The 19,646-nt window shown below is 55.1% G+C and overlaps 1 protein-coding gene across 4 annotated transcripts; it reads left to right on the top strand.

Annotated features, from left to right (window-relative positions):
- Positions 1-256: 256 nt before the first annotated feature.
- Grin2c (glutamate ionotropic receptor NMDA type subunit 2C) lies at positions 257-19,143 on the top strand. Of its 4 annotated transcripts, none has more exons than XM_036196426.1 (13): positions 257-473; positions 7,380-7,793; positions 9,795-10,393; positions 10,703-10,817; positions 11,901-12,112; positions 12,263-12,428; positions 12,680-12,833; positions 14,053-14,178; positions 14,303-14,532; positions 14,849-15,009; positions 15,449-15,636; positions 17,082-17,314; positions 17,622-19,143. In XM_036196426.1, the coding sequence occupies exons 2-13, from the start codon at positions 7,395-7,397 to the stop codon at positions 18,750-18,752; spliced, it is 3,714 nt and encodes a 1,237-aa protein (XP_036052319.1). In that variant the 5' UTR covers positions 257-473; positions 7,380-7,394; the 3' UTR covers positions 18,753-19,143. The 4 variants fall into 4 exon arrangements, with proteins under 4 accessions (XP_036052319.1, XP_036052320.1, XP_036052318.1 ...); XM_036196427.1 differs by lacking the exon at positions 257-473 and adding an exon at positions 907-1,050; XM_036196425.1 differs by lacking the exon at positions 257-473 and adding an exon at positions 1,964-2,180.
- Positions 19,144-19,646: the final 503 nt, after the last annotated feature.

The raw sequence follows: 19,646 nt of genomic DNA, 5'->3' as shown, positions 1-19,646 counted from the left end.
TCAAACCCAGGGCTCCTGGCAAGCCGGTGTTTTCCTCCGAAGCTGCCCTTGCCTCTGAGCATCGAGTCTGGGGACAGGGTCCCTGAGCAGGAGAGAGGAGAGGGGGGCAGCAAGAAGCACAGGCTGGCAGGGAGGGGCCTAGAAGGGCCAGGGGGGCACGGGTGGCCGGCTGGGGCGGGCCAGGGCGGGGCGGAGGCGACCGGGCGGCAAGCTCCATCACAGTCGGCTGGTGAGCCCCAAGAGCCAGAGGCGCGCCTTTGCGCAGCCCGGGACACAGCCCCGCCGCGGGGCGCGGGCCGGGCGCGGGGGCGGGCGGCATTCAGGCCGCGCCATCCTTAGTGTTCCCGCCGCTCCCGGCTCCGGTACCCGCCGCCCGCCGCCGAGCGCACAGCCAGCGTGCCAGCTCCCCGGGACAAGCATCGCACGGGAGGCGGCCGCGAGCTCTGGGCGTAGGTGCAGAGCCCCTTCCCCGGGTGAGTGGCCGCGGGGGAGGGGGGGCGCCAACTTCGCAGGCAACTTAAGGGGCTCTGGCGCCGCGCGCGCGGGCAAGGACGGTGGAGACAGACACGGGACACCCGAGACTGTACGGCCAGTCCGGGGAGTCAGGGGCCAGGGGGACCACGACCCTAGGGAGCCAGACCGGTGTTGTGGACTCGGGCGCAAAGGAGGCGAGGAGAGACTGTCTTGGGAGACAGACTGGCCGCGGTGCGGGTGCGAGGGAAGGACGCGGGCGAAGAGCCCAAGGCGTTTGTCCCTAGGGTCGCGGAGTCTCCTTCCCTTCGCCTGTCGTGGTGGCCCAGCCAGGCTGGGCACAGTCCTCGGACGCGGGAATCTGGGTTGCCGGGTCCAACTGTTGCGGGTGGAAGCCGCTGGGGGGCAAGGAAGCGGTCAGGGGCCAGGACCTAGGACCGAGATTGGGTTCGACCGGAGCGCGGGGAGCTGGGAAGGACACAGAGCTCGGAGAGCAGAAAGGGGATTGTAGCAGTTATTGAGCTGGTCCCTGCTGGCACCTGCTGCGCGCTTCTGCCATCCACCGACCCCCTCATTGGGGTGAGTTCTACAAGCCCCCTGCTTCCCACTCTCCTCCTTACCCTCCCCGGGGAGCTCCTAATACTCCATCCTCTGACCTCCGAGATCAATGGGTTTCTGGAGTGACAGGATTTGCCCGAAGCTGCTCCCCGCGCCCTGGTTCCCCCAGGCTCTGCGGGCTCCTAAAGGAGGGTGGGCGGAAAAGGCCACGGGAGAACCTGTGCCCTGGTACACTGGGCCGTGGAAGCACCAGTTGGAGGCTGTAGTCTCCTGGGGCTTCAACAGGGATCCCCGACGGCTGGGAGGAGAAGCCTTCATCTCCGGCTGGAAAGGCAGAGATTTGTACTTGGTCTAGGCGGGCAGGCAGAGGCCTGCCAACGGCCAAGGCACCTAGCAGGCTGCAAATCCCCCAAGGGCGTGTTTGGCGACCCTTCAAAAGTCCTGTTGGGCGAGAGTCAGAAATGCCCGCTGTGGACGCTGACCCCATTTGCTCACTCTGTTTCCCAGCCCTCCCTTCCTAATGGGACATCTGGTATAGCACCCTCAGTCTTGACCCTCCCCCCAGCCACCAGAAAATTTGCGGGGGGGTGGGGGAACCGGACTGTTTTTGGAGAAGATGCCATCCCACTGACTTTTTGGAGCAGGTCCAATTCCTGCCCCTGAGCTAGTTTCAAAACTTAAGAATAAGAACATGAAAGGGACAGATTGGTAGGAAATTGGACGCCTGGGAATTCACTCTGGAGGGCCACCAAGACTGGGTCCTGACCCACAGGCCCGCCTGCCAGGCTAACCTGGCCATCCCCTGCCCAAGGGCTTGAAATCCAGACCTAGCTTGAGGCAGGAGGTTGGGGGCATAGGACTTGGGGCAGAGAGCTGGTGCTGGGGTTGAGGGAGAGAGTTCAGGGGGCAGTGGCCAGGCTGGGGGCGAGGAGTGCATGGTGCTCAATTTGGCCGCCAGGAGGCGTGGCGCGGGTCCCCGCGCCCGGAGTCACTGCCACTGCCGCCGCCGCATCGCGAGTGTCCTTGAGCGGCGAGTGATGGTGGCCCTTCGGTGCTCGCGCCCCCTCGTCCTGCAGGGGCAGCCAGATGCCACGTTCCCTATGAATTATTTATCGCTGGCCTAAAAATACCCCGAACTTCACAGCCCTAGAGTAAGATTCCTGCAAGGGGAGGGGGCGGGGCGCCCCGGGGGCTGAGAAGAATCAGCTGGGAGGGGGCAGTTAGTATTGGAAGAGGCAGAAGTCAGTGTCCCCACAAATGTGGACAACATGGATGGGTTATCTCTTTCCAGGTGCCTGGGGGTGTTATGGGGCAAAAGTGAAGGGAGGGGGCTACGTTAGAAGAGGGTCATAGCAGTGAGGGTCCCCCACTGGCAGGAATCAGCAGCCTAGGTGGGTGATATTAGCTTTGGGGACCAGAGCTTCTGGGCCTTGGGAGTGGGGGAGCTGTTAGCGTCCCAGGTGTGAGTGTGTGTATGTGCTATACGTTTGCATGGCCTTGTCAAGGAGCCTGTGTGTGACTGAGGGGTTGGTGGAAGCAGAAGAGAAGGTCCCTAACATATAGGGTAATGGAACCTTCCAAGAGGTGCTGAGTGTCCTAAAGGACTGGCCACTGCTAACCTCTCCCCTGAACTTAGGGACCAGGGGTTCAGCAAACACTGCTTTAAGACCCTTTGAGAGAGGAGTGTCATCAGGGATGGACCTGAGGAGAACCAGCTCGGGGCTCCACACCCTGCAGAGAAAGAGCAGAGGAACCCAAACCCTGTCTTTTCCTGGGGGTCCAGAGCGGATGAATCAAGATTAAACCTAAGTAGAAGAGGGACTTAAGTTGGGCTTAAGTCTGTCTGAAAGACAATAGAATTTTGTTAGGGAGAGGTTTCTCTGACCTGAGGAACAGCAGGAAGCAAGGCCTGGAGATGAAGACCACACACCACAGTCTAGCAGGGGTGAGTATCCAAGTAGGAGAAGGCAGTGGGTTTGGGTTAGCTTGTTGGACATTGGGACTTCATTTATGGACACCAGAGAGAAGCTGTCCTGCTTGACCTCTGTCACAGGGAGCAGGTGAAGGTTCTAGCAGTTAAGAGGAGGGCAGGAAGCAGATGCGGAGGAGAAGCTGGGGACCAATGACATGGAATGGGATGCTTCTTGTGGGGAGATGCCCTGTCACATTGCTTTGTCCGCTCAGAGACCTGCTGGGTGCTGGTCTTACAGCTCTTACGGCCTGTCTCCATTTCCCCTCCTCTCTACCCTTAATCTAGGAGGATATTTTGACATCGGAGGAAAGCTAGCAAGGAACATCCTCCTTCGGAGTTGGGGGAGAACCTGGGCCCTTCGCCCACATTCACACTGCCCTGGAAGAGATAAAACAGGAGCCACATGTGTGTCTTTAAAATTTCTAGTACCATCTGGGCGGTGGTGGCACACGACTTTAATCCCAGCACTCCAGAGGCAGAAGCGGGCAGATTTCTGTGAGCTGTAGGCCAGCCTGGTCTATAGAGTGAGTTCCGGGACAGCCGAGGCTACACAGAGAAACCCTATCTTTCAGAGAAAAAAAACAAAACAAAAAACTGTAGTGCCAACATTAATAAAAGAGGAAAGCGCCAGTTGTAATGGGCCCATGTCTTTAATCTCAGCACCGAGGATGAAGAAGCAGGCAGATCTCTTGTGAATTCTAGTTTCTAACAATGAGTTCTAGGCCTGTAGCAGCTACATAATGAGAACCTGCCTCAAAATAAATAAATAGTTAAATAAAATGGGAAATAAAATAACTGGTTTCCAGGGTAGCAGCGGCAGCAGAAGAGACCCTTGAGCTTACAGGGGTCTCTCCCCCAGCTGGGCCCTTGGCTGGACTCCTGTATAATTTATTTGACATTTTATTTTGGTTTTCCTCACCCTTTCAAACTGTCAGGGAGACCCTGTCCTTCACCTAGCTCCCTTGGCCTGGAGTGAGGGAGCCATGACCTTGGTGAAGGTACCCGCCCCTTTCCTCACAGCCATGGTGGGGAGAGGGAGTTAGGCTGCTTGTGGTTCAGGCCCCTCCCCCTTTTCCTCTCTTTAATTCAGACTGGAGTCTGAAAGCCTTGGATTCTGGCAAATGGTCTTGTGCTCTTTACTCTATTTATCCTAGTCTGGTCCCTGTTGTCCACAGTCCCTCACTCCCAAGCACCACTTGTTCAGACTGGGGACCAGCCCCTTCCCTGTCTTTGTCTCTTCCCAAGTCCCTTTAGGTGTGGTGAGAAGGGAGGGCATGATCCAAGGGCTTTACCCTTTCCTTCAGGCATTCTCCTTGACACACTTGTTAAAAAATCAAACCCAAATAAAACTATGAGTTTAATATTAAAAAAAGAGAAAAACAGATAACATTTTAATAGTATGGTTTACTTATTTAGTTAGTATTGGATTTTCCAGACAGAGTTTCTGTAGCCCTGGCTGTCCTGGAATTCACTCCATATATCAGGTTGACCTCTAACTCAGAGATTCTCCTGCCTCTGCCTCCCAAGTGCTAGAATTAAAAATGTGTACCACTATGCCTGGCTTAATAGTATACTTCAATTAAATATATCCAAAGCATTATTTTAACATGTAGTGAATATAAAAATATCAATGAGGAGAGCTGGGAAGCTGGTTCAATGGATAAAGAATTTTCCCTATAAACACGAGGACCAGAGTTTGCATCCCCAGAGCTCATTTAAATGCTGGGTGGGGGTTGAACACATTTGAGTGCGCGCGCACACACACACACACACACACACACACACACACACACACACACCATGTGAAAACAAACATAAAAAGAATGTTGGGATTGGGGATTTAGCTCAGTGGTAGAGCGCTTGCCTAGCAAGTGCAAGGCCCTGGGTTCAGTCTTCAGCTCCAGAAAAAAAAAGAAGAAAAAAAGAAAAAAAAGAATGTTATCGAGGTAGTTTACATACTGTTTTACATACTCTTCACACCATCTCCAATTTCCAGTGTACCTTTGTGCTGACAGCACACCTCACTTCAGTGGGAAGTATTTCAAGGTATGTGTGCTTGGTCTGCATGGGTGAAGAGAGCCCATTCCTAGGAGACAGAGATGGGGGAGCTTGTGGCTCCCCACTGGGAGGAATCTAGAACTGGATGAGCACACAGGTCTTCAAAGGGAGCAGTGGGCATGACCGTGCCCTTGGCTGTCATGCTTGGAAATGATATAGTCCACATCACGTGGGTGTGGTGATTTAGGATCCCATCCCACACTCAGTCATGCTTCCAAGCCGCCATTCCTAGATACGGGGAGATCTCGCAGGTTGTGGTGAGTCTACAGCGTTCCTTCCTCTGCCGCCAATCCTCTCTTCTTAGCCCAAACTTCTACCACCTGGCCCTAGCTTAAAGCCCTGACCTGCTAAATTTCATTTTGTTTGTCAATGATAACACTCAGTTGTTATCAGCTTCTTATACCTGTGTGAGCAAGTGCTGGAGCCTTAGCTGGGAGAAGGTTTGCTGGGAGGGGAGTAGGGATGCCAGGGTCTGAGGGAAAAAGAAGTAAGTTTAGAAAAAGCTTAATAGCATCCTGCTGGTTCAGCATCTTCATCATTGAGTGCCTGGAGAGCAGGGACCATGTCTCCCCATGTTAGCATCTCATCATCCAGCAACTCATTCTCAGAAGGTGATCTGTACACGTGTGTACCGAGTCACACCTCATAGCTGAAAAGTTCCTTTCTGCGGTCTCCTTCAGAGCCATCTTTTCAGCAAAGAGAAGAAATCTCCTGCACACTTCCTGGTGCCCCTTGTGTTTTGCTGCCCCGATTCCTTAGAACTGGAGCCTCTGGAGGGGAGCCTCTGGAGGGGAGCCTTTGGAGGGGAGCCTCTGGAGGGGAGCCTCTGGAGGGGAGCCTCTGGAGGGGAGCCTCTGGAGGGGAGCCGTCATGTGAGAAACCAGACATGGAGCAAAAGGAAGAGAAAGATGTAGTGGCTGCAAAGCAGAGGAAAGGTTTGGAAGGAGCCAGGGCTGTCCTGTGAGTTCCCAAGCCCTAGCTCTAGGGTGTCTGGGTGAGATGTTTGGGTTCACTTTGCATTTCTGTGGCAAAGGTGTACAAATCTCCTGCATGGGGGCAGGCCTGCCCTGACCCTTCTTCGACTCCCCCTGGTTAGTTTTATTAGAGGTGGGAGGAGGCTGGAGAGGCTGGCTTGTGCTGCATCTGTGGGCACCAGGAGCCATGTTTCTTTCACCTGCTGGGCTCTTGGTCTTGATCCAGAATGAATCTGTAGCAGACACACTTGGGCCCTTAGGTTAGATATAAAAAAGATCCTACACACCAGCAGTGGGATGTGAATAGCGGATGTAAGTTGGACACCTGGGTGTCCTGAGCCCAAGCGAGTTGGCCTTGACCACTCTGCTTTAGAGGGCTGTCCTAAATGAGCTCGCTGAAGGGAAGGTGGCGAAGACATCCAAGCTCTGGAGGAGAGGATCTGCCAGGCAGAGCCACACAGCAGAGGTCCGGGGCTGGCTCCAGGGCGAGCAGAACACTGAGCAGTAGTGTTTGTTCTGATGAGGGATAGATGCAAGATTCAGTCCAGCTGTTGAGTGAACTGCGCTGTGGGGGTGCCACAGAGCTACCGGTCTTTATCTGGCAGAGGAACCGTCGCCTACAGGATAAAATTTGCTAATGGCAGTGAATAGCTGGATTTCTTATTTTGAAAGTTCAGACAGGCTAAGTGACTTCTCAAAGATCACACAGCTGAGGCTGGAGACAAGGTGCAGTGGTTGCAGAAGACCTTAGTTGAATTCCTAGTATACACGCCTGGCAGCTTACACCTACCTGAAACTAGAGCCCCAGGGAATCTGACTCTACAGGTACCCACACACACATCTTCACATACTTTTCTTATTTTTGTCTTTTTTTTTTTTTTTTTTTCCAGAACTGAGGACCAAACCCAGGGCAAGCGCTCTGCCACTGAGCTACATACCCAACCCTCTTCACATAATTTTGTAATGAATCTAGTTTATTTGTTTTAAAGATCACACAGTTAGTAAGTGGCATTTCTGATTTGAACTCAGCTCTGTCCACCTCAGATCGGGGCTATTGAACACAAACATTTCAGTGTCTTTGCTAGGGCAGAACCCAGATAACTGGGTTTGGGGACTGTGACCTTTCTAGCTATTCATAGATAAGGGTGATAAGCCTTGTCCTGGCTGCTGCCTCTCCAAGGTGCCATGGGGATGCTCAGCTAACTTGTCTCTTTCTCTGTATCTGTCTGTGTCTGTCTGTCTGTCTGTGTCTGCCTCTCCCGTGGAGGGAGGTTTTCTCTTCTCTGTCCTCTGGCCCTGTGTTCTCTGGTCCTTGCCTCCTGTCTGTCCATCTGGTTTCTCTGCAGGACCCTCCAGTGGACATGGGTGGGGCCCTAGGGCCCGCTCTGCTGCTCGCTTCCCTCCTCGGTGCCTGGGCAGGGCTGGGCCCCGGGCAGAGAGAGCAAGCAGTGACGGTGGCAGTGGTGTTTGGCAGCTCTGGGCCACTGCAGGCCCAGGCCCGCACTCGTCTCGCCCCCCAGAACTTCGTAGACCTGCCTCTGGAGATCCAGCCACTCACAGTTGGCGTCAACAATACCAACCCCAGCAGCATCCTCACCCAAATCTGCGGGCTTCTGGGAGCTGCCCGTGTCCACGGCATCGTCTTTGAAGACAACGTGGATACTGAGGCGGTGGCCCAGCTACTGGACTTCGTCTCCTCCCAGACCCACGTGCCCATCCTCAGCATCAGCGGAGGCTCTGCTGTGGTCCTAACCCCCAAGGTGCCTGTCTACATTATTGTGCCTTCCTCCCTGAGCCCAGAGCTAGGCTGGAGCTAGGGTCCAGGGCTGAGTCTGCATTAGGGAGCAGCTTAGACCTTCGGGAGTTGGGACTGGCTGGGACCGAAGGTGTGATGAAGGAAGGGAAGATACTGTGAGGAGAACGTTCCCTCAATCCGGATTATCAGTGCTCTCAAATTGCTGTCACGTTTGTGTCTGGATGAGATGGGTAAATGGCCTTCCAGCTGTGATGGCCAGGCTACCCATTCTGCTTCCTCAGTTCTCATTGGTCAGGCCCTTTGGACACTGAGCATTCATATGGCACTATAGGGCCAGGTCACTGCTCCAGACATGGAAGAGACAGACACGCTTGATCCTCTGGGGAGAAAGTGCCCAACACAGATTCATATACAATTCCAAGTGACAGAGGCATTTTGAAGGAAAGACAGATGCCACCAGGGAAGGCTTCTCACAGGGCCTGTTAAGATGGGGTGTTGGTCAGATATGACCTTTCAACAAATGCTGTCTGCTCTGAGGCCAGAGGCTAAGTGAGAATTGGGAGGGATATAGAGAGTAGCCTGGAGAAGGAGGCAGGAGTCCCGGCCTGGGGAGCATCTGGCTTTATTTTAAGTAAGGGTCAGTCAGGGAGGGTGATTCTGGAGAACACTGGCTTGATTTGCATCAGCTTCACGGCTCTTTCATCACAGAGAGTTTTGAGAATATACAGAAAGAGTACAGAGGCACACCTCCTACCTTCCGTCCGCCTTGACCCCAGCCCCTCCCATGCTCCTCCCTGGCCATTGCTCCCTCTGCAGTAGTAAACTGAAGCAAAATTCCAGACAGCTTATCATCCCACCCATAAATATTTCAGTGTGTACCTCCAGCAGATGAAAGCCTAAAAAAAAAAACCCCAAACCACCATACATTATCACATCTAAAATAAATAATAAAAATTCCTCGGCCTCTTCAAATATCCAGCCAGTGCCCACATTTCCCCACTGCCTCATAAATGTCATACGTGTTTATTTTTAAGTCTGTTTGCTTGGATCAGAAGCCAAATGAAGTTCATATATGGTGGCTGGTGGCTACAGCTTCAAAGTCTTCACCTTTGCACTTTCTGTCTTGGAGATACAGAGTGTTACTCTGTAGCCTGGACTACAGTTTGGAACTTACTCTGTAGACCAGGTTGGTCTTGAAGCTGTGGTTAACCCTCGGGCCTCCCAAGTGCTGTGGTTACAGGCATGTGCTACCACAGCTTGCTTCTCTTTTAATTGAAAAACCTGGGCTTGGGGCCTATAGTTCCCTTTTTAAAGAATAAGATCGGAATGACGACAGTGAGGAGGCCTCTTGGGAAGAGCTGTAGTGCTCTAAGGAGACCTTAGGAGGAAACTGCTCACTGAAGCTTGCAGTGGCTGTGGACTTTGGGGTGTAGAGGTGGCGTTAAGGAGGAACTTTCTCCCTCCCGAGGCTCTGGGCAGAGTGGTGCTTTCCTGTCATCTATCTCTGGGCCGGGTATCAGGGTATCAGCTCCCAGGACTCTGTTTCTCAGCTCTCAGAGTGCTTGGAGAGAGCGCTGAGCCTGGAGCTAGAATTCCAAGACTCTGATTCAGTTGGTCTGGGCAGTGCTTCTCAAAGTCGCGGGCTCAGGGGAAACCCAGAAGAGCTTGCTCACAGGCAGATTCCAGGCATCACCCTGAAATTCTGTTGCATGCCGTAGGTGTTGGGGTATAGCGAGGACTTCTGGGTTTCTAATAGGTTCGCGGATGGTGCTGAGGCTTCTGAGGGTTCAGCAGGGGCAGGGTGAGGGGCGGGAATTTGTAAAATTCCCCAGGTGAGTCCAATGGGCCACAGGGCAGGGGTTCCCCGGGACACTGAGCCCTCCCCACCCCCTACTCTAGGATTTCAGGAGCAGGGAAAGGTGGGGGCTGGAGCGCAGGGCGGGGGGGGGGGGGGGCGGCGGCCCCGCCCCGCCCCCCACTCAGGCCCGCCGCACCCCGTCCCCAGGAGCCTGGCTCCGCCTTCCTGCAGCTGGGCGTGTCCCTGGAGCAGCAGCTGCAGGTGCTGTTCAAGGTGCTGGAGGAGTACGACTGGAGCGCGTTCGCCGTCATCACCAGCCTGCACCCTGGCCACGCGCTCTTCCTCGAGGGCGTGCGCGCCGTCGCCGACGCCAGCTACCTGAGCTGGCGGCTGCTGGACGTGCTCACACTGGAGCTGGGCCCCGGCGGGCCTCGAGCGCGCACTCAGCGCCTGCTGCGCCAGGTCGACGCTCCCGTGCTGGTGGCCTACTGCTCCCGCGAGGAGGCTGAGGTGCTCTTCGCTGAGGCTGCACAGGCCGGCCTGGTGGGACCCGGCCACGTGTGGCTGGTGCCTAACCTGGCGCTGGGGAGCACCGACGCGCCCCCGGCTGCCTTCCCTGTGGGCCTCATCAGTGTGGTCACCGAGAGCTGGCGCCTTAGCCTGCGCCAGAAGGTTCGCGACGGTGTGGCCATCCTGGCCCTCGGTGCCCACAGCTATCGACGCCAGTACGGTACGCTGCCTGCCCCGGCTGGGGACTGCCGAAGCCACCCCGGACCTGTCAGCCCTGCCAGGCAGGCCTTCTACAGGTAAGCACCTACCCTTATCATGTAGGACACTTGAACGGCAGTAGGCTTGGGCTCCTGGTCTCCCTCATCTCCCTCTATCTCCCACTAGCATATGCTAGGTCAAGTTCCTTTAGGTCTCTGGGTCTTACCATCCTTATCTAAAAAAAGAGCGGGTTTTAGGGTGTGGAAAGGTCCATGGGGTCAACACAGGGAGACTTTGAAAACTAATAAGCACACAAATGCTTTAGGATGGTGGTGGTATGGGATGTCCTAGGCAGAGCCACATCCCGGGGTGGGACACCCTGGCATCTCTCCGCCTCACCTCCCTAGGCACCTACTGAATGTCACCTGGGAGGGCCGAGACTTCTCCTTCAGCCCTGGTGGGTACCTGGTCCAGCCCACCATGGTTGTGATCGCCCTCAACCGGCACCGCCTCTGGGAGATGGTGAGATGGGGGTGAGCCCAGGGCCCTCTGTTTCCTATTATTTCCCCACAGCTGAGCAGAGTCCCTCTGTTCATGTCTCAGCCGAGACTTCCTTCACTGGGAAACCGTGGAGGCCTCCCAGATGGCTTAGGTCACACACCCCCATTCCTGCAGGCTCCTAGGACACCCTGATTTCCTTGCACTACTGAACTTAAGCATTTCTGTCACATAGTCCTGGCCCTAGAGGAGTGACCTATGTCTGAGCCGGCCAGCTGGACATGTAAATAAGTAGAATAAGGAAAGATCAGTGTTTTGAGTACAGGTGTATGCAAAACAGCACCAGGCACAGGGTGATTATTCATGCCTGTAATCCTAGTACTCAAGGGGCAGAGGCAGGAGGATTGCTTCAAACCAGAGCCCAGCTTGGTCTATTTGATTTACATAGCAAGTCACAGGCAGCAGGGCTACATGGTGAGAACTGTTTTGCCCCTAACAAAACAAAACAAAACAAAACAAAACAAAACAAAACAAAACAAAACAACCCAAAAGAGCAAGTGTGTGGAGAGGAAGACAAGAATTTGTTTTCCTTTCAAAGGAAGGCATTTCTGAAGATGGGATGTTTAAGTTGGGCTATAGAAGATTAAGGAAGAGCCCAGTAAGACAGAGTGCTAACCTGGTGTAGACAAAAGGTTGTGAAATGATGTGTCGGATGGTTGTGGGGTGTGAAAAAATGGGGGGACTGTTGGTTGGACACAAATGTTTGCGGAAGACTTTGTGCTGAGGTAATGAGGAAATGAGCATTGTGAGGCAGTCTGAGACTTAGGAAGGTGTTTTGGGCCAGCAGCAATGTGGTGACAACCTTGGAGATCACAGGGCCCAGGACCTGGAGGAGGCTATGGGGAGCCGGCCCTTGTGTCCATGTTCAGCCCTTGGCCTGTATGTCTGTCTTCCAAATGCCTCTGTCCAAGCCTCCCTAATCTGTCTGCCCTGGGTATCTTTAGGGTTCGTGGCCTTGGCAGATGGTCCCCAGAAGCCCTGTCTAGAGAGTGTGGGGGGTGGGGAGCAGTACTGCAGGTTCTGGCTGAGGCAGGTTGTCCTCTGCAGGTGGGGCGCTGGGATCATGGAGTCCTGTACATGAAGTACCCAGTATGGCCTCGCTACAGCACTTCTCTGCAGCCTGTGGTGGACAGCCGGCATCTGACGGTGGCCACACTGGAAGAACGGCCCTTTGTCATTGTGGAAAGCCCTGACCCTGGAACTGGTGGCTGTGTACCCAACACTGTGCCCTGCCGTAGACAGAGCAACCATACCTTCAGGTCCGGTGTGAGCTGGGTGCTGCCATGGGTGGGTCAGCTGCTGTGTGTGTGTCTCATGCTTCGGTAGGGGCTGGGGTCTGTATGCCAGGCTGGGAGGAACAGCTGGGGTTGAGAGTTGTGGCCGGCTCTGATTTGTGGTGGTGGCTGCAGCAGCGGGGATGTAACCCCCTACACCAAGCTCTGTTGTAAGGGCTTCTGCATCGACATCCTCAAGAAGTTGGCCAAGGTGGTCAAGTTCTCCTATGACCTGTACCTGGTGACCAACGGCAAACATGGCAAGCGGGTGCGAGGTGTGTGGAACGGCATGATCGGGGAGGTATGTCAACCCCAAGTTCAACCACAGGTTCATCTGGGGCCACCCTGCTTGCTGCTAGACTTCATGTTTCCCCCAACCATGTGGTTGTGCAATTGGGCTGTCAGCTCTGCAGTGATGAAGTCCTGGGACTTGAGCTCTGGGGACCCAGAGAGGAAGTAACCAGTTCCACTGGTGGGTGCTCTTCCTGGATGAGGACTGGGGAGAATGCTGAAGTCCTTGGGGGATCTCTTCAATCCCCTCCTGCCCCCTAGGTATACTACAAGCGGGCAGACATGGCCATCGGCTCCCTCACCATCAATGAGGAGCGCTCTGAGATTATAGACTTCTCTGTGCCTTTTGTGGAGACCGGCATCAGTGTGATGGTGGCTAGAAGCAATGGCACTGTCTCCCCCTCAGCCTTCCTGGGTGAGCTTTGGGTGGCCAGGAAAAACTGTGGGCACAAGAAGCCAGGGGTGGGTGTGGGGGCTATGAGTGGGAAGGTGAAGTTTGGGGAGGACCTTTAAAGCCAAGCATGTTGTCCTTGAGAGTCTCAGAGGGTGGTGGGAGGCAAGTGAAGAGGAGCTGGAGGGAATGATGCTAACATTAGTGGGTTCTGGGCCAGTTGGGGTCAAAAGAATCCGACAGGACAATGGAGCCACTGGGAAGGATGTGAAGACAGATTGGCAGGCTGGCTACAGGCTGTGCTGTGGGTTGGGCCGTGGGCCAAGGATGAAGCATTAGGGGAGCATGAGATAGATGCTAATGCTTTTCTTACTCCATCAGGAACCCTGAATTTTGGGGGTCAGCCCCACTGTGCCAGACCCCCAGCAAGGTTACAGGGGTTTAACATACAACTACGTTCCTTCCTTTTCCAGAGTGCCCAGTGGGGGGTCAGGTGGGCCTTGTAGCATGAAGTGGCTCAGAAAAGCTGTGAGGACAGGGGAAGGGCTGAGAGCTGGCTAGGCTGGTGTGAGACCCCAGCTCTGCCCCTTCTTGCTGGGTGGCTTCAACAAAGTCATAGAGAGTGGTGGTGCATGCCTTCAATCCCAGCATTTGGGAGGCAGAGACAGAAGGATCTGTGTGAGTTCCAGGCCAGCCAGGGTGAAACACACACACACACACACACACACACACACACACACACACACGCATGCACGCACACACATGCACACCCTCTCTAAGTGTCAGGGAAGTCATCCCCACCTCTAGGATGGCCTTCTGGCAAGGGAGCAAGTGCTCTAGACAGCAACAGTTTCTCAATCCAGGAGACAGATTCTGAAAGGGCCTTGGGCTTTGGTCCCACGTCAATGGATGTGGAGTAAGACTTGCCCTCAGGGCCTCATACCTCAGGCAGAGGGATCAGAATCCTCCCCAGTGATGGGCCCTGCTCGAGATCGGGGAGCTATGGAGATTTAGAGTGGAGTGCTATGTGATCTCAGAAGAAGGGAGGGAGCCTTGAACAGTGTACGCTGTCCTTCCTTAGGCTCTATGGGGGCTCTGCTGCCTGGAGGATCAGGGGACCTTTGGTCCCCCCTACAGGGTTGCCAGGCCCCTTCTTTGCACATGCCTCCATTTGTTGCTGCCTAGTACTGTTGGAATGGGGGGGGGAAGCTGAGGTCTCTGAGCCACTTGCCTTGGTCCCCAGAACCCTACAGCCCTGCCGTGTGGGTGATGATGTTTGTAATGTGCCTGACGGTGGTTGCCATCACCGTCTTCATGTTCGAGTACTTCAGCCCTGTCAGCTACAACCAGAACCTCACCAAGGGCAAGAGTAAGCTGTTCCATGGGCCTGGGTGGAGGGACAGGGCGGAATGACCGTGATGAGGTCCCCACCAGGCTATGAGCCCTTTCATAGTGGGTCAGGGAAGCCCTAACACTCACCTTCTCACCCCCAGAATCTGGAGGACCATCCTTCACCATTGGCAAGTCCGTGTGGTTGCTGTGGGCGCTGGTCTTCAATAACTCTGTTCCCATCGAGAACCCCCGGGGTACCACCAGCAAGATCATGGTCCTGGTGTGGGCCTTCTTTGCTGTTATCTTTCTCGCCAGCTACACGGCCAATCTGGCAGCCTTCATGATCCAGGAGCAATACATCGACACTGTGTCGGGCCTTAGTGACAAGAAGGTTCCTGGGCCACAGCCAGGTGGAGGGTGGGGATAGTCCTTGGATGGGCAGACACAGGACAGTCTGGGGAATTGGAACAAAGGCTGGAGTGGGAAGAATTTGGGGGCCTGGGGACAGGGATCCATGACCGCTCAGGTCCACAGCCTGAGTGGCTTTGATTAAATTTCCTCTGTCTCAGGCTTCTGAGTTTCCATTTGTAAAAGACAGGGGAGGTCTGGACTGTGCCTAAGACTGTGCACGTCAGACTTGGGGCTGGAACTCGGGTACCCAGAAGGCTAGATGAAGAGGGTGGGAGCGGCTCGCTTTCTGCCTTTAGTTTCAGCGACCTCAAGATCAATACCCACCCTTCCGTTTTGGCACGGTGCCCAATGGCAGCACAGAGAGGAACATTCGGAGCAACTACCGTGACATGCACACCCACATGGTCAAGTTCAACCAGCGCTCAGTGGAGGATGCTCTCACAAGCCTCAAGATGGGGTGGGTCCCCAGTCCTGCACCCTCCTCTGCCTCTGGTTCCATGTCTTCCCAGGAAGCACCCTTAGGTGTCCCTTCCTTAGAGACCTAAGGTGGGGACAGTGGAGCTGGCATGTCTTGTGGGACTCCTGGGGAGGGGGGAGGGGGTCTTGAGGCAGAGTGGATATTTACTATACGGGCCAGAAATAGAGGTGAAGTGTTGACCCAAGTGGTGACTCTTAAGTGACAGGCTCTTGAGGGCACAAGGGGATGAGCAGAGGGATGGGAAATTCTAGGGCAGAGTTCCCTATCCTCTCCTAGGAGTGTGGAAGGGGTCCTTGCAAGGCACCTTGCTGGTGGTGCCCACAGGCTCCTGTACTCAGGCCCTTGTCCACGCCCTGGGTTTGGTGCTTCCCTCTCATGGGTGTGAGTCCTTGGCCCTGAGGGCTCAGCCTGTCTCTAGGAAGCTGGATGCCTTCATCTACGATGCTGCTGTCCTCAACTACATGGCGGGCAAAGATGAGGGCTGCAAGCTGGTCACCATCGGATCTGGCAAGGTCTTTGCCACCACTGGCTATGGCATCGCCATGCAGAAAGACTCCCACTGGAAGCGGGCCATAGACCTGGCACTCCTGCAGTTCCTGGGGGATGGTGAGTACCACAATTGTAGGGCCCAGGAAGGGCCCAGGGTGGACCTCAGAGCCTGTGGTTATCAGCAGCTCCATCATCATTTCTCTGTGCACAGAGCCTCCACAGAAGGCCTTTGGGGGTGAGGGTGGGGCAGCTGGGGTGCAAGTATGAGGAAAAACTGATGAGCCCCCAGGAAGTGATGACCTGCAAGAAGATTCAAGGACCAGACCTGGGGTTTCCCCAAAGGGCAAGGAAGGCAAGAAAGCACTCCAGTTGCCTGGTGGGGGTTTTGAGTGGCTGAATGCCCCCAGGCACCTTCTGGTTTTCCTAGATGAGTATTTCTCTTCTGTCATCTTGAGATTACCTGAGGGTGGGGCCAAACTTCTGCCTACTCCCAAGCTGGAAGCAGGCTAGCCTGGGCAGCAGGGCCCACTAGCTGGAGCGACCAGCCCAGCCTGCTCTAAACCCAGAGAAAGCTCTGAGTGTACAGTTCCATCCTTAGTGGATAAAATGTTGTCTGAGCTGGGTATAGGGGTGGACACCTGTAATTGTAGCCTCCGGGAGGACCCAGTAGAGAGATCAGGAGTTTGAGGCCAGCCTGGATTATAAATCAAGAGTTTGTCTCCAAATAAAACAAAACACACCCCATGCCTTGGGGCTGTGGTGATGGCTCAAAGGTGTAGAGCATGTACTGCTCTTGAAGAGAGCCTGAGTATGGCTCCCAACACCCACATCAGGTAGCTCACAGCTGACTGTAATTCCAGCTCCATGGGGAGTGGATACTTCTGGCCTTCATGAGCACCTGTATTCACATGATACCCATGCATAGACATACTTATACATACACAATTAAAGACAAAAATAAATCTCAATGGCTCCCCTACCCTTAAACTCAAAACACCATCAATACCATAAATTCCATGCCATAATGAGAGCACACAGAGTGTCATCTCGCAGGGGCTGAGCTCGAGCTTGGCATGTAAAGAGAATATGATGAATAAATGAATGAATGAATGATGAATGAGTGAATGAGTGAATGCTAAAATTTAACCAACCGGCAAGCCTTTAGTGCCAGGCATGGTGGTGTCAGCCTGTAATCACAGCACTTGGGAGGTAGAGGCTGGAGGATCCGGAGTTTAAGATCTTCCTTGCCTGCTATCAAGTTCAAGGCCATCATGAGCTACATGAAACCCTGTCTCAAAACAACACAAAAACAAAACAACAAAAACAAGACTTTACTGGGCATATGGGAGCAGGCAGGCAAAGGGCACAAAACTGGCGTTAATTCTACAGCTAGCTTCCTTCTGCCTTTTCTTCTTGCTTACTGCCTCTGCTCCACCTCTGCTGCACTGGTCCCCACTAGGAAACAAGCATGTAGAACTGTCCTCTATCCAGGCTCAGGGAGTGTGTTGGCAGGGCTTGTTACAAAGGAGGTGGTCCTGAGTCTTGTATGTATTCTCTGCCAGGAGAGACCCAGAAGCTGGAGACCGTGTGGCTCTCAGGGATCTGCCAGAATGAGAAGAACGAGGTGATGAGCAGCAAGCTGGACATCGACAACATGGCGGGCGTCTTCTACATGCTGCTGGTGGCCATGGGGCTGGCCCTGCTGGTCTTCGCCTGGGAGCACCTTGTCTACTGGAAACTTCGTCACTCGGTGCCCAACTCACCGCAGCTAGACTTCTTGCTGGCTTTCAGCAGGGTAGGTGCCTGCCTCTTCCTATACAGATCTCAGTGTTAGGGACAGCAACCCAGCTGGCTGTGGACTCATTTACAGATGTAAAACTGACATCTTGGGAAGAGGTGTGGTTTGCCAGCATGGCGGGGCTTTCAGCACTCCCAGCCATTTGTGTCGTTAGACCGTTAGAACAAATAAATCCGATACTCCATTCATCTGCAGAGTAGCACAATGCCTGACACACAGAGAGAGCACATGGTTGGGGCTTAAGAAGCTGTTAGTTGGAACATGGCCCGGGACAGTGGTGACCTATCTCTTTTCCATTACTTAGGGCATCTACAGCTGCTTCAACGGGGTACAGAGCCTCCCCAGCCCTGCGCGGCCACCCAGCCCGGACCTTACAGCAGGCTCAGCCCAGGCCAGTGTGTTGAAGATGCTACAGGCGGCTCGAGACATGGTGAACACCGCGGATATGAGCAGCTCCCTGGACCGCGCCACACGCACCATCGAGAACTGGAGCAGCAACCGCCGCACACCTGCTCCCACCAGCTCCGGCCCGCGGTCATCCACCCCGGGTCCTCCGGGACAACCGAGTCCCAGTGGCTGGGGGCCTCCCGGTGGGGGCCACACACCGCTAGTGCGCAGGGCCCCGCAGCCCTCCGGCCGCCCCGCGATGTGCGGGCCGCCTCCTCCCGTAGTGTCCCGAGCACCCTGCAGGCACGCTTGGGATACGCGGTGGCCGGTGCGGGCTGGGCACCCGGGGCGGCACCTTTCGGCCTCCGAGCGGCGCGCGCTTCCGGAGCGCCCCCTGTTGCCAGCGCCCTGCCACTACAGCTCCTTCCCTGGAGCTGAGAGATCCGGGCGCCCCTTCCTCCCGCTCTTCCCGGAGCCCCCGGAGCCGGACGACTTGCCGCTGCTCAGGCCGGAACAGCTGGCTCGGCGGGAGGCTCTGTTGCGCGCGGCCTGGGCCCGGGGCCCGCGTCCTCGCCATGCTTCCTTACCCAGCTCGGTAGCAGAAGCCTTCACTCGATCCAGCCCGCTGCCTGCCAGGTGCAACGGTCACGCCTGTGCCTGCCCCTGCCCCCAAAGCCAGCCATCCTGCAGGTACTTGGTTCAGGCACAGTCGATGCGTCTGCCGTCCTACCGAGAAGCCTGTGTGGAGGGCTTACCCGCAGGGGCGGCCACCTGGCAGCCCAGACAGCACGTCTGCCTGCACACCCATACCCACCTGCCATTCTGTTGGGGGGCTATCTGCCGTCATTCTCTACCCTGTGCGAGCCACAGCCCCTGGCTCACTGGAGCCTGGGAGCCTCCATTACACAGAGGCAGGACCCTGGGGCTAGGCACAGGCTACAGGGACAGTGGGGTGCTGGAAGAGGTCAGCAGGGAAGCCTGTGGGACACAAGGTTTCCCAAGGTCCTGCACCTGGAGGCGAATCTCCAGCCTGGAATCAGAAGTATGAGGTGCCAGCTGCTCTGGTTCCTGCTAGACTGGATTTTGTGGCTGGCCTTGGCCATGTTTGGTGGGCAGGCAAGTGTGGACTTCTCTGGCTTCTACTTTGAAATCCTGGCCACGAGACCCTAGTGAAGATGATGTCTGCCATGGCCAGTTCGTGACCTTAGAAGGCTCGGGTCCTGGTGTGGGCTGAGATCTTGCTCATCACACAAAGTCTTGTAGTCACAGGAGGTAAAAATGGGTCCCTGTGCTGGTATCAGCCAGATCCTAGTTGTGGCTGCTGTGGCCTTGGGTTGGGGACACAGAAATTGGAACTGGAGGTTGGGGTGGGACCATCCTCCCTTAATCCAGTAGGTTGAAGTTTCTTCTCATTGGAGCATTAAAGCAATGTTTCACAACCCACTTGGTCCTGGCTGCCTCATTCTACATCCTGGAGGGTGAACAGTACATACAGCCTTGGGTGCATTCTGGGCTGGACATCCAGCTTATAGCATGGCGACAGCTCTGTGTAGACAAGCCTTAGCTTCAAGGATGTCCAAGAGCGAGGTGGGAATAGGTGAGGCTGAGGGAGGGGTTCTGGGCAGCAGAAGCCATTTGGTATTCAGGGCCAGTTCTACCTATTCTGTGACAACTGTGTTCACTATGGGAGCTCTGAGGGTGATGGATTGAGTTCATCACTCAGTATCCCTGAAAAGGGAGGCTCTTGCTGGGGACAGTGGCTGTCTTGACAGGCTAGGAGACCCCCTGGGAGCATGCAGTGTCACAGTGGTAAGGGATGCAGAAGGTCTATTTGGGGAGACTGCCAAGCTTGCCTGGGGCTTGGCCCATGGTCTCTGGAAGGTGGGCATAGGTACCGTCCTGGGTCGGGCATGGTTCAGCCTCATTGTGCCAACACTTCAGG

This window comes from Onychomys torridus, chromosome 8, assembly GCF_903995425.1.
Source record: "Onychomys torridus chromosome 8, mOncTor1.1, whole genome shotgun sequence".
Classification (NCBI taxonomy): Eukaryota; Metazoa; Chordata; class Mammalia; order Rodentia; family Cricetidae; genus Onychomys; species Onychomys torridus.
Note: the sequence above shows the minus strand (reverse complement) of the source record. Positions and strands in the feature narration are given on the sequence as shown.